Raw genomic sequence first — 18,802 nt, forward strand, 5'->3', positions numbered from 1 at the left:
TATGCTGTGGTAATCTTTTCACATTTTTAATTCCATCTCTTCCCTTTTCCCTTCATGCAAGCACTTAATCATCACCCAATATTTCTCTTTACCCTAGAATTCTCCTCATATCACTTTACTTTCACGTTTAGAACAGTTTTACTGAGGTTTTTTGATAAGTGGAAACTGCAAGTGCAGTTACCAGACTTATCCTCTGAAATCAGAACTCAGGAGTTTTGTTTAGATATCAAACCATAATGAATAATGTAAGGCTAAACATAAAGCAACATAGTACACGTGGGATTAGCTCTGCCACTAATTCTTTTTTAAATTAATGCATCTTTATTCAATTTTAAAATATTTCATATTACATCATACATGTTTTTACTATAAATTGAAATTGCATAGTATATTTGTATAGTGTATATACCTTGGACACAAAATACCTAAGTCACAAGCAATCACACCACATTAATAATTACGTATTTTGGGTAATTGGAGAGAAACTAGCGGCCACTTAGAAAGAAAAAAAGGAAAGCAGAAACTATGACCTGTGAGAACATAAATAAAATATACAGGGATTAATCTAAATCAGTAAAAGGTCATTAATATTAATATAATTTTCTGCCATGGGAGCCACATCTACTCAAATCTTTAATTATTATGTGTTAATATATAAATATTCTGTTCCATCTGGTATTAATATGTTACTTGATTACATACTGTCAGCCAATTAATTTAATCTATTGATTCCTAATTATGAGCTATAATAAGCTTCACTGCCATTAGAATATAGACAATTAAATATTCCTGTTTTTTATTACAGTCAGGATAATCGAGGTTCCACAAAAACCTACATGAAATCAATAAGTTAAAAGAAAATAATAGCTAAGCTGGGATGGTTATTAACATTAGTCAAGTTTAGAACATACTGTCGGGATCACTGTTTAGTAGATGAAGCCCACGATGCAGAAGAGCGCTGAAGAACGTAAACCAGATTCGCTGTATAGAAGGGTCAAACGGTGAATAGTCAGGAAAGCCAAAAGGTCAGGACAGGGATAAATCAGGAAAGGGTCAATAGCAGGATACAGCAGAATAGTCACTGAAGGTCTTAACACAACAGGAGTATCGGCTATGCGGACTATAAATGAGCAATGACTACTACTAGGAGTGGTGTTTAAATAGGGAGAAGAGGTATGTAAATTTTACCGTAACTCTGCCTCTTTTACACCTCCCTTTGGTTTGCACCTCCTTCTCAACCTTTAAGATGGGCCCTCCGCCACGAGGAAACGGAGCTAGATCTGATCCATGGTGCCACGCTTGGGATGTGGCACCGCTTGTTCCTGCAGCACTGCGGCCAGTCGGCGGTGGGAAGCAGGCCAGAAGTCCTGGCGCGGCATCTATGCGAGGCGAGAGGGAGACGCGCTGTGGGAGCATGAGGTAAGGAGGCAGAGGAGGCCTGACACTAACACCTTTTCCAAGTGACACCTCCAATATATCAGAATTATTTAATAAAATAATTTTTAATCTAATTTGTGTTTATAGTGTAATTCCAAAATGAGGATGCAATGTATATTTTGATGGACACATTCGATACCAAATAACCATTCTTCCAATGGGAAATTTTTATCAACCTCAACTTACCATTTTTGGATTTGAGGGACTTTGCTCTCCTCCAAGTTATATCTCTAAACTCAAATAATTTAGATATTTTGGACATCTTTTTTAATTCTGAAACTAAAAATCAAAAATAGATTGTCTAGAGGATGAAAAGACATAAAACATTTTCCTATCATATAGATCTTTATATGTAAGTATAAGAGTATGTCCTTATTAGAAAGGGTAAATTAGCTGGGAGATGGGAGTGACACCTTGGCTCAGTAAAAAGAATTCTGAACCCAGACCCCCAACGAGATGAGACCTAAGTACAGTAGACCAACAACTCCCTGGAAAAGTGTACCCAGATAACGCATTGGACGACATCAAGTACCACAGACAGAAGCTAACCAAAGGCCTCAGCCAGTGACCCCCAAACCCAGGATCCTCACTACCTTTTTATTTAATTCCTCTTTCTTTTTTATGCCAATACCTGCAACACTATCTAACACCAAGAGATACTGCTCGTTTGAGAAAGCCACAGGAGGAGAGGCGAAACGCATCACGGGACCAGGAACAAGGAAGTGTTTGCCGTCTGTAAACCGGCGAGACCAGCCACGATCAGAAGGAGGAAGTCGGCGGTTATTTTCTACTGCACTTTACTCCCAGGGGGCTGGTGAGCAGACGGTGGACCATGTATTGCTGCTAGAGTTGTTTTTAAGATTCTAATAATAAAGTATTTTTACCTGCTACCCGCGTCACCAGAGCATCTCTTGGATCCCACGTACTCTAGGGACTGATCCTCCCTAGGCGCTATAGCTTTGAGTGGGGCTATTACCACTCCTAACTTCTGAGTTTAATCAGGGCCGTCACCAGAAATTTTGGGGCCCTTGACAAAGCACAAGGTCTGGGCCCCCCATGCGCCCCCCGCCTGGCCAGCCTCCCGCCCCGCAATGAATGCAATGTGTGTTAGTGTAATGAATGCAGTGTGTGTGTCAGTGCAGTGAATGCAGAGTGTGTGTCAGTGTAGTGAATGCAGAATGTGTGTTAGCATAATGAATGTAGAGTGTGTGTCAGTGTAGTGGATGCAGTGTGTGTGTCAGTGCAGTGGATGCAGTGTGTGTGTTAGTGCAGTGGATGCAGTGTGTGTGTTAGTGCAGTGAATACAGAGTGTGTGTTAGTGCAGTGAATGCAGTGTGTGTCAGTGTAGTGAATGCAGAGTGTGTGTCAGTGTAGTGAATGCAGAGTGTGTGTCAGTGTAATGAATGCAGAGTGCGTCAGTGTAATGAATGCAGAGTGTGTGTCAGTGTAGTGAATGCAGAGTGTGTGTCAGTGTAGTGAATGCAGAGTGTGTGTCAGTGTAGTGAATGCAGAGTGTGTGTCAGTGTAGTGAATGCAAAGTGTGTGTCAGTGTAGTGAATGCAGAGTGTGTGTCAGTGTAGTGAATGCAGAGTGTGTGTCAGTGTAATGAATGCAGAGTGTGTGTCAGTGTAATAAATGCAGAGTGTGTGTCAGTGTAATAAATGCAGAGTGTGTGTCAGTGTAAGGCATGCAGAGTGTGTGTCAGTGTAAGGAATGCAGAGTGTGTGTCAGTGTAAGGAATGCAGAGTGTGTGTCAGTGTAAGGAATGCAGAGTGTGTGTCAGTGTAAGGAATGCAGAGTGTGTGTCAGTGAAGTGAATGCAGTGTGTGTGTTAGTGAAGTGAATGCAGTGTGTGTTTTAGTGAAGTGAATGCAGTGTGTGTGTTAGTGAAGTGAATGCAGAGTGTGTGTCAGTGTAATGAATGCAGAGTGTGTGTCAGTGTAATGAATGCAGACTCCATCTACTTTTTCATAGAATAGTAAATAATTAATAGTTAATAAAAAAGAACCCTCATAAACAATTAAAAGTACACATGAATACTGATGGTGAAATGCCCTTGTTGTCATTAAGATATATGAATTTGTTGGACTAAAGTAATGTAACTTTAATATTGGGTTTATTAAGCATTATTAAAGTCTCCATTTGGTTCTTGATTTATATGCTTTATTGTTTAAATTTTCAAGAACGATGGAGGTGTAATCAGTCCAAGTTATTGAACCAATCTCTGTTTTAAGTATAGATTTTAAATTATTTGGCGTTTTTAAAAACAAATCTGTCAGAGAATAAGGATTCATATACATGAGAAAAAAAAGTGTATTCTTGATCATTTGGATGGGAAACATGCCAACAGGGAATTTTTAATCAGAAAATTCTGTATCCACTGTCCGCTGTTATAGATCGTAAATTATCTGTCGATATTTTGCTGCTGTTTCAATGAAGTGTAGGATTAACAAAAAAACAAGTAGACATGTGCAATTCGTTTCGGTCAGAATTTAAATTCGCACAAATTTCGGCAATGCTGAACCGAACCGAATTGCCAAAGTCCCGAATTTCGGAAGTGCTTCGGATTTCAGAAAAGTTGCAAAACAGGAGAGGGAGGGAAAATTAAGGGAATGGTGACAGGAATCTAATCCTAACTCTACCCCTAGTAGGGTTAGGATAGGGGGAGGGGGAGGCTTATGGAGTTGCCGAATTGCTGAAGTCCCGAACCAAACCAAATTGCTGAAGTCCTGAATTTCGGAAGTGCTAAACTGAACCAAATGTTTTGCCCGTGCACATCCCTACAAACAATTAAAATCTTCTCCAATAAATAGTTTAATAATTTCAATTTTATTGATTCATTTTTCTAAAAAAAATTAGAGGGAACTGGTTTGGAACATATATCTACACCCTGTTCCAAATTATTAATTATTATGCAAATTATATTTTCTCATTTACCTAAATAATTGATGTAAACAACAGTCAGCATAATTTTCATGTTATCAACTGTTAAGAGTACAATTCAAATTTTATTGAACAAACCTCCTAATGATAACAGTAATTTTTTTAAACATAAACTTACAATGCACTGTTCCAAATTATTACGCACAGTAAGTTTCAAAACACTTTATAGGTTGTAAAGAACTGAAAATTGTCATTTGTTGTGTTTGCAGCATATTTACTGAAATCAAAAGCTATTTCAATCAAACTTATAACATTTTAACTTTTTAAACATTTTAACAGGTCACGTTACATGTTAACATAGGACCCCTTGTTTGATAGCAGCTTCACAAGTCTTGCATCCATTGAACTTGTGAGTTTTTGGACAGTTTCTGCTTGAATTTTTTTGCAAGATGTCAGAATAGCATCCCAGCAGCTGTTTGGATGTAAATTGCCTCCCATCCTCATAGATGTTTTGCTTTAGGATGCTCCAATGGGATTGAGGTCAGGGGAGAATGGAGGCCACACCATGACTTTCTCTCCTTTTATCCCAATAGCAGCCATTGATGCAGAGGTATTCTTTGCAGGATGAGATGGTGCATTGTCATGCATGAAGATGATTTTATTACAGAAAGCACAGTTCTTCCTTCTGTACCAGGGAAGAAAGTGCTCAGTCAGAAAATCCACATACTTTGCAGAGGTCATCTTTACACCTTCGGGGACCCTAAAGGGGCCGACCAGCTCTCTTCCCATGATTCCGGCCCAAAACATGACTCCACCACCGCCTTGCTGATGTCGCAGCCTTTTGGAACAGGGTGGCTGTCCACAACCATCCACTGCTCCATCCATTTGGACCATCCAGGGTTGCACTCATCAGTGAACAGGACTGGTGGAAATTAGTCTTCATGTATTTTTCTGCCCAATGCAGCCGTTTCTGCTTGTGAGCATTGGTTAGTGGTGGCCGAAGAGAAGGTTTATGCATAGTTGCAAGACTCTGGAGGACTCTACATCTTGATGTCCGTGGGACTCCAGAGGCACCAGCAGCTTCAAATATCTGTTTGCTGCTATGTAATGGTATTTTAGCAGTTGCTCTCTTGATCCGATGCATGGATCTGGCAGAAATCTTCCTCAACGTGCCTTAATCTGCATGAACCAGTCTGTGCTCTGAATCAGTCACAAATCTCTTAATAGTGCGATGATAACGCTTACGTTTTCATGAAATATCTAATGTTTTCATACCTCGTCCAAGGCATTGAACTATTTCACTCTTTTCGGCAACAGAGAGATCCTTTTTCTTCCCCATATTGCATAAAAATGGTGCTCTGCTTAATTATGTAGAACACCCTCCTTTAGTAGTTTTTCCTTAAATTGGGCTCACCTGGCAATCTAATTATCACAGGTGTCCGAGATTGTGTTCAGTGATCAAAAGAGCCCTGAGGCACAATGCCATCCATGAGTTAAACTGAAAAACAAAATATTTCATCTTTGTGACACTTAAATAGAATTTGCATAATAATTTGGAACAGGGTGTATTGACAAGTGTGTAAAGAATGTAATTAATTTTGACAAATCAAATTTGGTAACAGCTATTATTATGAAATATGATGAACAAGTCCTAGTTTAATTTTACTAGATAAATTGACAGCAACACATTAGGGTATTTATTACATTTTCAATTTCTTTTAGGATGTTGTACCCAATAGGTTTCTTGTAACATAATAATCCTGATACCCTTTCCTCTAAAAGTTTGTAAAGGCACCCCCCTTTTTTGTGGTATATTTAGGCCCTTAACATTCAAAGTAGCTAATCTAATTGACATATTTCCAAACCATTTACTTATTATGAATAGTTAATAAGCCAAATAACCCAAAAAGAACAAATAAAATCTAACATTCATACCCACACTCGCACTCATAAAATCAAAACCGAAAAAACAAATTCACCCAATGCAGGGAATAGGTCAAGCATTGAAAAGGATAACTTTTTTTCTCTCTCCCTTCTCTTCTTAATTTGAACACATCATTGTAAAATCCATTTATCACATTTGAATTGTTTAAAGAAAAATAATATTATTAAATAATATTATTTATTCAAATATTATCACCATAACAAATCATAAACAAAGTGTTATTTTTTTTAATTTTTTTTTAAAAGTTATAGTTAATCTAGTTCCATGAGTAATTTATCACAAGTAAAATAATATTGGTATCAAAAAGAATATATTAAGAATGGTATCAATATACTACTGATGATATACTGAGAATATCATTAATTATATAGTCTTAATCTAAACCGGTCTTTAAATGCTAGTACAAAATGTTGAACTTGTATTTGAGTGAATTTATTTAAATGATAGTTATCTCTATATTTTAGATAGATATAAGTCAGGATAGATTCAACTAGTAATTTTAAATATCAATATCCAAATAGATCTGACTAAATATAAATGTTAAAACAATAAATGTAGTCCATGCACTCAAGATCACGTATTAAGCAGTTTTATTGGAAAATCAGGAAAAACATGCAACGTTTTGATCTCTACTGAGATCTTTTTCAAGCTCAAAAAGATCTCAGTTGAGTTTGAAAAAGATCTTGAATGTTGCATGTTTTTCCTGCTGCATGAGTGATCCTGAGTGCCTGGACTACATTTATTGTTATACCATTGGAGTGGAATTAGCCAGCCCCAGGTCTGAATGCACCAGGACCAGATTAAGGTCCAGATTCCTCCTTTTGTTTATATATAAATGCTAGTTGCCCTTTCGTGCCCATACACGGCTGTTCACCACCACTCTTGCAGACCAGAACCAACAGAGCATCAGTAAACGTTATTTTGGGTGGGAATCTCCTTTTATGACAACTGACACAGCCCTACTGTATGATTCTATCGCTTCCGGCCAAAGCTTGGGCTCCCATAAGACCTCTGGCACTTCGATACTCCGCCCTCCCCCTCTTCTATATATGGAGAGAAATACTGAAAATGACCATAACGGCCAGACACTATCCCTAACGCTTCCCCACCATACACTACCATAACTCTCTTCCTAAGTAACCTACTACCCCCCACTGCACAGCACCGTAAGTGCTACTTCCCAGTACCAAAGCCCTTGGTTTCAGATTGGATTTTATTTGTATTCTCATTTTATTGGAATTTTATGTTGGATATATATATATATATATATATATATATATCCAACATAAAATTCCAATAAAATGAGAATACAAAATATATATATATATATATATATATATATATATTTAATTCAATACTTAGAGAGACCAGGGTACCAAAGACAAACTGCACTAGACTCTGTTCCACGACACCAGAGCTATCCTTAAGAATAAAATACCACTGAACACCTCCCCCCCCCACCACCATCAAGTGAGGGGTAGTCTATATCACTCTACTGTGCTTCTCATTACCCCATAAGAACAGAGCTCAATCAGTAATACTCAACTTCACTACACTTAATTTATTATATATAAAACTTGTGCTGTCAATCTGCATGCCATAATGCATTGTTATATCGTTTGCTATTACTGCGTTTGTCGATGTTGTTGTGGCATTGTAAGCTCATGTTATTCTTTGCACAGCAAAAATAAAGAATATAAAAGTAATAAATAAATACAATGTTAGTGAAAAGTGTTAATTATATAAAAAAGTGATTCTGGACGTATCCAGCAATTATAATTATATGTGTATCAACTCCAGAGTACAAAAAACAAAAAAAAATTCTTAGTTTTTAGGAGTTTTCACTTAAGTTCCTTACAACAAAATGTTTTGTTCAACATTTTTAGGTCGGAGAAAGAAGAACCACCATTATGAGAAAGTAGCAGTAGGTGTAACAGAAGGAAATGTCCATTTATACCAAATTCCTTTAATTCGTAATATTTAAGTTTGATTCATACATTTGGTCTTGGAAGATCTTTATATCTTTATAGTTGTCTCGAAATACATTTTTCTAATTGATTGCATAATTATATCTTTAAGGTAAGAGTTAGAAAATCTTATCAACAATCAGTTCCCATACTTCACTAAGATGGGATACCCACTAACAAATGAACAATGGACCAATGTATTTATATTCACACATAAGTTCTCCATCAGCACTAAATACCAGGAATCGGGATACAAGATGGTATCTCACTGGTAAGGGTCTCAACTATGACCCAGAATACTGGAGGTGTGAGCAGGAACTGGGCACGTTTTTCACATATGGTGGAGCTGCCGCAGGATCCAACCCTTCTGGGAGGAAATACACAAGATCATGTCCATACTAACGGACACAAGTTTAGACTTCTCTCTGGAATCCTATCTACTACACATTACCCCTATGCCAATCACAAGATACAGGAAAACAGTGACACCACATTTGATCAATGCTGCATGCAGCCTCATCCCCTGCTACTGGAAACAGAAGATGACTCCTTCCACTAGAGAATGGATAAATAGGGTGGAGGACATAAGAGGGATTGAGGAGCTCATTCTTACGGCTGCTGGAAAAGTCCAATTGTGTCATGAGATATGGTTCCATTGGACACAATGCCTAACCAAGTATACATATCACAGGTCAGACGGAAGTAATGGCGAGCAGACAAAGACTAACCTCTTCCTACCAGCGACGCTATCTTGCTCAGAGATAGGGGTTGCGGACTGAGTGGGGGGAGGGGAGTGAGATGGGGCGGGGGGAAAACCCCAAAGGGGATACTACTATGGACCACTCCGCCTAAATTTTTATTTTATTTTTTTCCCCATGGTCTCTTCTTTTCCTCTTTCCTCCTACATCTCCCTTCAATACTCTTGGCTCCCGACATTCTCTTTTATCCTCCTGGACATTTGAGGGGGAGACTCTCCCCCACTGCATTGAGGGGCCCACTTAGGTTGGCCGCACAGTCTTTCCCTACTGATCTTTGCACTGATGGGGGAGCTAGGGGGTGTCAGGGTACCTGTAGTCTCTACCCCTGAGACGGGTAGAGACTTAGACGTTTTTCCATCCAGACGGCATGATTCTCCCGTTCCTCGCGGTCCCCTCGCGCATGTAAACGCCGGCCGCGAGAGAACTATGCCTTTTTGTAACGTGACGCTCAATAGTCGACGTCATGACGCTATTCTAGCCCGACCTGTCAGTCAAATCCCGGACACGAATCAGGTCTCGGCGGAGGCGTGATTAGTCTCTAGAACCAGGGTATTTAAGGGAGCTCTCAGCATTTGCTCATTGCCCTGTCGTGGTTCTAGCCAGTCTAGTCACACAGTGCTCTTGTATTCTCCTGTCTTTTGGTTCTGACCCGGCTTTGTTATTACTTACCTGTCTTCTCTGTTATCCTTGACCCGGCTTGTCTCTCGCTTACCTGTCTTCTCGTTTCCTCGACCTCGGCTTGTCCCTGGCCATTCTATACGTAGTATTACGTTAAGTCCGGCCATTCTAAGGTCCGGTATACGTATCTGCTACTCTTTGTACTCTGCGTGTTGGATCCCTGTCCCGATCCTGACAGGGGGATCCTTGGCTGGTGACCGGGAGGGGTCAGTAAATTTTATACTCTGCAGAGGATAAGATACTCTCACACACTAATCAGAATACAGTGATACCTCGGTTCACGAACGCTTCTGTTCACGAACAACTCGGTTCACGAACAGAAAAGTTCGTAAAAATATGCTCCGGTTCACGAACTCCGCCTCGGTTCACGAACAGAAAAGTTCGTAAAAATATGCTCCGGTTCACGAACTCCGCCTCGGTTCACGAACCATTTTAATGCTAATTTCAGGCTGTCACATGGTCGGGACTTCCTGTAGGAAGACCGTGGAGAGAAGAAGCAAGAATAAGAGACACAGAAAGAAGTACTCTGCAAGCATTATAAGTGATTATACTGTATTTTATCACATACAGTACATACTGTACACAGAAAGAAGTACTCTGCAAGCATTATACAGTACAGTAAGTGATTATACTGTATTTTATCACATACAGTACATACAGTACACAGAAAGAAGTACTGTACTCTGCAAGCATTATAAGTGATTATACTGTATTTTATCCCATACAGTACATACTGTACAGTTCACTGGACACCCAATATGGCTCCCAAGAAGCATAGTGGAAAGAAGAAAGTGCGGAGCAGCAATAAAGGTGACAAGAACAGCAATGCAGGTGACAATGTGCAAAGTGGAAATGCAAGTGACAATGTGCAAAGTGGAAATGCAAGTGACAATGTGCAAAGTGGAAATGCAGTTGACAATGTGCAAAGTGGAAATGCAGTTGACAATGTGCAAAGTGGAAATGCAAGTGACAATGTGCAAAGTGGAAATGCAAGTGACAATGTGCAAAGTGGAAATGCAGTTGACAATGTGCAAAGTGGAAATGCAGTTGACAATGTGCAAAGTGGAAATGCAGTTGACAATGTGCAAAGTGGAAATGCAAGTGACAATGTGCAAAGTGGAAATGCAAGTGACAATGTGCAAAGTGGAAATGCAAGTGACAATGTGCGAAGTGGAAATGCAGGTGACAATGTGCAAAGTGGAAATGCAAGTGACAAGAATGTGCAGCGCAAGCATGGTGGCAAAAAGAAAGTGCACAGCAGTAGTAAAGGTGACAGCAAGGTTGTGAAGAAAATAACCATTGAGCTGAAGAAGGAAATTATAGAAAAGCATGACCGTGGTATTCGTGTGACTGATCTGGCTTCGGAGTACAAGATGGCAAAGTCAACAATTTCGACTATTCTGAAAAACAAAGCCGCCATCAAAGGAGCTGATGTTGCAAAAGGAGTAACAATGTTAACCAAGCAGAGGACACAAGTGCTGGAAGAGGTGGAAAAACTTTTGTTGGTGTGGTTGAATGAGAAACAGCTGGCAGGTGATAGTGTAAGTGAAGCTATGATCTGTGAGAAAGCCAGGAAATTGCACAGTGATTTACAGCAAAGAAGCCCCTCTACAAGTGCAGCAAGTGACGAATTTAAAGCCAGTAGAGGGTGGTTTGAAAAATTCCGCAGGAGAACTGGCATCCACAGTGTGATTAGACATGGTGAGGCTTCCAGTTCTGACAAGGCCGCAGCAGAAGCTTACAAGTTAGAATTTGCAGAATTCATGAAGACAGAAGGATACGTCCCTCAACAAGTGTTCAACTGTGATGAAACAGGGCTCTTCTGGAAAAAAATGCCGAACAGAACCTATATCACACAGGAGGAAAAGGCCCTACCAGGGCACAAGCCCATGAAGGACAGATTGACCCTTTTGCTGTGTGCCAACGCAAGCGCCGATCTGAAAATTAAACCACTACTGGTGTACCATTCTCAGACCCCTCGTGCATTTAGGGAACAAAATGTGAACAAGGCCAGACTGCCCGTCATGTGGAGAGCCAATGCCAAAGCTTGGGTCACAAGGCAATTGTTTATGGAATGGCTGCACGAGGTGTTTGCACCCACCGTCAGAAAATATCTTTCTGATAACCAGCTGCCTGAAAGGTGCCTTCTTCTGATGGACAATGCCCCAGCACACCCTCCAGCCTTGGTGGATGATATGGATGCTGAGTATGACTTCATCAAGGTAAAGTTCCTCCCCCCCAACACAACACCACTTCTGCAGCCCATGGACCAGCAAGTCATCTGCAACTTTAAGAAGCTGTACACAAAGGCGCTCTTCACTAGGTGTTTTAATGTCACTGAAGAGACATCCTTGACTTTGAAAGAATTCTGGAAGAAACATTTCAATGTTGTCCACTGCATTAACCTCATTGACAAAGCCTGGGAAGAGGTCACTTCCCGAACCCTAAATTCAGCCTGGAGGAAACTGTGGCCAGAATGTGTCGCTGAACGTGAACATGACTTAGAAGGGTCTGATGCAGAGGTAGTGGAGGAAATTGTGTCCATGGGCAAGAATATGGGTCTGGACGTTGATGGTGCTGATGTGGAAGAGCTTGTTGAGGAACATAGGGAGGAGCTGACCACGGAAGAACTTTATGAACTCCACAGTGAGCAGCAGAAGGCACTTCTTGAGGAGCATTCCACTGAGGAGGAAGAAGAAAGGGAGGAGGTTAGCAGTGATGCCATAAAATCCATTATGCAAAAATGGAATGAGTGCCATGATTTCTTTGAAAAGCACCACCCCAACATTACTGTCACAAACAGAGTGTTAAATCTCATGAATGATAATGTGGTCTCTCATTTCCGGAGGGTTATGCAGCGCAGAAAGAGACAAGTGACATTGGACAGATTTTTCAGACAAACTGAGCCTGCAGCTAGGAGACAAAGGAGAGAGGAAACCCCTGAAGAAGATCTCCCTGATGTCCTTATGGAGGGGGACTCTCCCCCCAAACAATAACTGCCTCCCACCTTACTGTCCTCTCTTAATAAATAACTACAGTATACTGTACTTTACTAATGTGTATTGTCATTTGTTTCATATTTTTGGGCTTCAAAAACCCCCCAAAAAAAGTCAGCACGGATTAACCGGATTTACATTGAACCCTATGGGAAAATGTGCCTCGGTTCACGACCAATTCGGTTCGCGACCAGAGTCAGTTCACGAATTAAGTTCGTGAACCGAGGTATCACTGTACACTGCAGAAATCTTGGTTAATAATGAAGTTTTGAATCTGTGGCAGACTGCCTGGCACCCCGACTGGGTACCTTCACCAATCGCGCTTCCTGGTAGTTGCCAAGAACCATAAGCACCGCACCGGATACCATAAGCACTGTAGCCGCCGCAGCTTGGCTGGGGTCTCGTCGTCCCTTCCCACCCTGGACTAACACCTGGATCCAGCTCCCAGTGGGAAGACCTCTCCTCCAAGAGAGTATCGCAGTATAGCCAGTAAAAGAGCAAGTATAGCTGTTCCCTCCCACACATGAGCTGAGGATTAATGCTGTGGAGTAGTCTGTTTGTTGCAGCCAAATGGCTCACTTATATACAAAATCTGAGCACAGTGACACACCCATAAACACACCCATACCACACCCACACCCTATGTGCCATAAAATACAGTGTCACAGTGATTCAGCATAAAGTACAAAATATTAAAAACACTTAAAAATACATATTTCCCACAGTCTATACATCCCCGGATAACCTAGATCTGGCCGCCCAACATATCCGAAAAGCACTCAGATCCCACAAACACAGCCAAATTGCCACTGGGCTAAAGTTTTGATCGGCCACACACATGATCCTATGCCCAAAACAGTTCCATGCAACCAAGTTCCAAGCAACCAAAATACCGAACATAATCCATAAGTATAATGTGGAGCTTGTTCACCTCATTCAGATGAATGATTCCACCGAACAGCGCTCTTCCAGTATGTAAAGTACTGAACGCAGGCGGGATGGAAGTTCAGCAGTGTTCGCGGAGGTCAAGTGTCCGATTTTAGTTCCATGCACCACGTGTTCGGGCATATGAACGGCGGCCACCCAGACGAACACTGCTGGCAGAATCGTTACAAGGTGTCAATAATGTTTAACAAGCTCCCGGGTGGTCTTTAGTTCGTGGATCGGTTCAGCTCCCGAACAGCACAGGGAACCCAAACAAACGGAGTCTTTTAAAATTTATTTTGCAGTTCTTTTTGCACAGCCCGTAGTCCTGGGGCAAGAGGCTGGCAAGCAGGCTCTTCCAGAAGCGCGTGGTGAGGTTACGTTCGCCACAGGATAAGTATTTCAATTATTCATTTGATACGATGGAGACAGACGATGTATGGGTTGTACACATTATAAATCTTGCGGTACTTAATCTTCTGGATTTATATCTAGGACAGCTTTGTGAAGAATAATCTATATACTTTTGTGCTATTTCGTAAATATCCCATGTGTATTTACTTACTAGTGTAAAGATGTTACAGTTTCTTGTACCAAGTGATAACTAATTGTTCTACACTATTGATACTCTACAATAAAAACTTTGAATAAAACAAAATAGAGGCATCTCTTGGATATTGAAAACAAAATAGAGGCATCTCTTGGATATTGACCATCTAGAGACACAATAAAATCTTTCAACTGGGTTCAATTCAAGTTGTAATGGAGTTATCAGGGAATCAAATAATCTCTGCAGGTATGGACCCATGTGGTCTTGAGTAATTGAATCCAGTACTCTATGAACTCTGAGATTTGTCCTTCTAGACCTATCTTCTAGGTCTGTGAATTTATTCAAGTATTTGATTCTCTCATCCATCTGTAAATTTATTTCTTGTAGAGAATCATATTCAACTTGGATTTTATCCATTGTTGCTGCTTGGGCAATAAGTGCAGTGGAATGTTGTCCAATTTCTTTCTTCAAGTCTTGGATATTCTCTTCAAAATCCTGCTTTATATTTTTTTGGTATAAATTATCCAACATTCCAGAGATACCCTGTTGTGAGACTGGAGGATCATTTGAGACTTCATCTAACATACTAGAATTCTTTTGTTTTCTTGCTGTAAACTTGTAGTTTTTTTTTCTTCACAGCTTCCAAATGGGATTTAGTTTGATAGCAGCACTGAGGAAGATTAAAGACTCGGTCATCCATTTTTCCCTTGTGTATTTTATAACTTATATAGATAAGGGCAGTCTTCTATGTTAGCACAAAAAGATTTTACAAATTTCCTTTTTCATTCTTCTCCTTCCTTCTTCCCTAAATTAATAAAACTTTAGATCAGCGTTTCCCAATTGGGGATCCCAGGGTTCCGCGGAACACCAATTGGGGTTCTGCCAAAAGTTAAAAAAATAAAATGGCCACGGGGGGCTAAGGAGCAGTGAGCAGTGATCTCCCTGCTCAGCTCCCTCGTGTGTACGGCAGTGATGCTGGAGCCGGAATATGACGTCACTTCGGCTCCGGCATCGCTAAGAGGCACGCAAGGGAGCTGAGCAGGGAGATCACTGCTCCCTCGCCGCCCGCACGCTGGCCGCTCAGCAGCCCCACTGGACCCCAGGGACTGCACGCTCAGCACACCAGCCGCTCAGCAGCCCCACTGGACCCCAGATACTCCATGCCAGCACTACCAAAGGTAGGGGAACTGGTTGGAATAAAATGTAAAAAAAAAAAAAAAATTGTGTGTCTGTTAGGGAGTTTGTATGTGTTTGTGTGTCAAACAATGTTGATACACCATGTCAAAGGGTTTCACGGGAAAAGTATATTGGGAACCCCTGCATTAGATACATGAAAATAGTCGAGCTAAATATATATATATTTATTTTCAGTTGATTTTACAAGGAATATCTGTTCAATTTAGGAAGGTATAAACGGAAAGATGAAGTTTCCTCCATGTATTTAATTCAATTGATATGGGCGTTCAAAGTTCACCTCAGTTTCCGACTTCCAGCAATTGAACATATGTGAGTATGATATATCAAACTTTCCTAGTTTGAAGTATAATAGTAACTTAATATTAAATCATAAGCAAAATGTGCTAAAATGTCACTGGTTTCCAAATAGCTTATTGGTTATGCATATCTTGAAACAATTTGTAGAGGGTAAACTCAGTTTTTCAATTTATTATTGAAGCATTCATCTCTCATAGCCCAACAACTTAAATAATGCACAACAAACCTGGTCGTCATGTTTTTTTAACCTCACGTCTGGCGTCTTGAGTTTGATGTGGAGCTCTGAAAGATCTTCCCATTGACCTTCAATCTCCAGCACTCAGCCCCAACATCTGCTGCCAAGACCTTCAGTCTGTGAGCACCTCCCTGTCTCCTCTTGTGGTCTGTACAAACTACCTGCTCATCGGCAAACTTCCCTGAAGTCCCCAACACAGCCCTTCAACGCCTCGACCCACAACGCGCCAAACGTGTGGACGCCATGTTGCATCATCGTGTCATTGTGCTCCAATTTTTTTATCAGCTACTAATTTTATAGTGGGACACCGAGTAGCAATAATCACTTTATGACCTACCCCCTTTAAAAACAAAACAAAAAAATAACTAATGTAGAGATCAACCAGACTCCTTAAACACCTCATGGAGATCACAGTCTAATATCATCATGGGTCACCATTGGTCAACATGTAGTTTTAGCTGATCCCCAACAGCTTGAATTGGCACATTATATTCACCAGGTACCATGATGCGAACAACAATAAATGATGATTTATTGTAGTAGCTCTGCTTTTCCCAGTCAGACACATTTAAAATTTTTATAAAATTTAAATTTAGAATATAACTGAAGAACCGGTCAATTTTACAAATTAAAAAATGAGCTGCCAAGTCAATGACCTGTAAAAAAAAGCTTATGAACCACTGGGTTACAGTATCCACATAGCTTGGCAGCACACTGCTTTACTAATGCTCTAAGGATGCAAACCATTATTACAGATGATACAATACCACTGCCCTCTACTGAACAGTGTCCTTACAATATTTCTGTGCCATTTCAAAAGAAACATGGTCGCCATTTAATTGAGTGCCATTTAAACTTACACATAGTGTACATGCTGTGATATAGACCACATGGTTTGTGTCAGCCATGCACTTGGAGTGAGAGTCAAGAGAACGTACAGTCAAGAGCCTCAAGTGCACACATTACTTTACGTTAAACATGTGGGTTATGAAGTAAATTGCCGTACCCATACTGTAAGTATGCAAACCACCATTAACAGTTCTACAATATTACTGCTCTGTAATGAATGCAAAGTCATTACAATATGGCTGCAAGAAGAAGTCCTATAAAACTTACTGATTTCACAGCAAAGTTTTAATGTATTCATGCTAAATCAGCACAGATAGCAAATCTGGAAAAAATACATCTCAGGATCAGCGATAATTTTTCCAACATCCATAAACATGTAAAGTGTAAATTCGGCACGATGACTTGTCCAGTGTCTACAGTCTGAAGTTCTGTGCCTGGACCCACTATGGCTCATTTAAATGACAACACACTCCAAAGTATATAACATTCCTATTTAATAGGGTTTTGAAATTCCTAGCCATTTGCATTCAATAATGAAGTTTGTTTAACCGAAATATAGAAGCGAAGAGACTGAGAAAGGGATGACAGAAAGGTCCTCCCTACCATCAGTCCCTATACCCCAGGATAGAAGTGTTCATAATCATGGCTTCAAAAATTGCCAGTATAGAACATAAATGAAATATGTAAAATAATAAATTTTATTAACCGCTTCTAGGGAAGATAGTGAACAAACAAAATAAATAACCAGGGAGATTGTTACGATCTCACAATATACACACCGATAGCTATTTCAGCCGCTGAGATTGTGTCACAAATTACTGTGATAATAAGGTGTGTCGTGCTACAGACAATTTCTATTTTTTACACTTCTTCAATGTATATACACTTTTATTATTTATTTTGTTTGTTCACTATCTTCCCTAGAAGGGGTTAATAAAATTTATTATTTTACATATTTCATTTATGTTCTATACTGGCAATTTTTGAAGCCATGATTATGAACACTTCTATCCTGGGGTATAGGGACTGATGGTAGGGAGGACCTTTCTGTCATCCCTTTCTCAGTCTCTTCGCTTCTATATTATACTCATTGGGTTATGCCCTTATACCCTGCAACCTCGCCAACTCTAGTGCAAGATTGTATTCATTTATTTTCTTCCACTGGATGTTGTGTCTTCTTTTTTGTTTAACCGAAATCTCATATAGATAATGATGTGCAGTGGTACGTACCCATTTTATCTCGTCTGAATTTTCAACTTTTGGCAACATCAAACAAGAAGGTAGTATTCTGGACTGCAGAATAACCTCTAAGTCCTCTTCTGCAAGGCCACTGGACACAGAGTTAATCCTGACACACTTCTCAGTATCTCCAAGGTCAAATTCTTCCAGAGTTTTAACAATGGTTTTTCTGGCTTCAGCCTAAAAACAAGCACAAATGGGTAATATTATGCATATGGCAATCATACCTAGTAGATAGTACTATTAAAAAAAAAAATGTTATTATGGTAATAAAAAAATGTCAACGAGTCAGTTTAAAAACATCACAGGACATAAACATGGAAGAAAGCACAGTCTATACTTCCTGGTATAACTTTTTCTGCTGATTTCATGGTCAGTATTTGAAGAAAGATGCGTTTTCATATAATATTGAGATATAACAGAATGCTTTGTACATATAATTGTGTGTATTGCTGTGCAATAACCACTTCATCGTAACCCTTTCTGGGAGAATTGGAAAATATTTAAATATTTCATGAACAATATAGAACACTCTGGTTCTCCTCTTTTAGTGATGGCAGTCACTCTGTTAGTGTGTCAAACCCACAGCTACACTATTTTAATCATAACCTGTCTTTGAAATATTTCAAGATATTAAATACCTCTTTTGGAGCTCAACTTTTTATTGTGCCAACATGTGCTCCTTCCCACAGAATTAAAAAAAAAAAAATATATATATATATATATATATAATTTTTTAAAATTCCTTATAATCCTAATGTGAATAAACTCTTAATATATGATCAAATCGATAATATTACCACATGAGGCCCAAGAATGGACCTAAAACATTATTCAAAAGAGCAAT

At 39.8% G+C, this 18,802-nt stretch overlaps 1 protein-coding gene across 1 annotated transcript in view; it reads right to left on the reverse strand.

The window, feature by feature from the left end:
- The window catches only part of CLYBL (citramalyl-CoA lyase), a 550,109-nt gene that overhangs the window by 151,643 nt on the left and 379,664 nt on the right, over window positions 1–18,802 (reverse strand). The window contains exon 3 of the mRNA XM_063425440.1: window positions 17,947–18,135. Coding sequence (XP_063281510.1) covers window positions 17,947–18,135 — 189 coding nt within the window. The remainder of the gene's footprint in view (window positions 1–17,946; window positions 18,136–18,802) is intronic.

This window comes from Pelobates fuscus, chromosome 1, assembly GCF_036172605.1.
Source record: "Pelobates fuscus isolate aPelFus1 chromosome 1, aPelFus1.pri, whole genome shotgun sequence".
NCBI classification, from domain to species: Eukaryota; Metazoa; Chordata; class Amphibia; order Anura; family Pelobatidae; genus Pelobates; species Pelobates fuscus.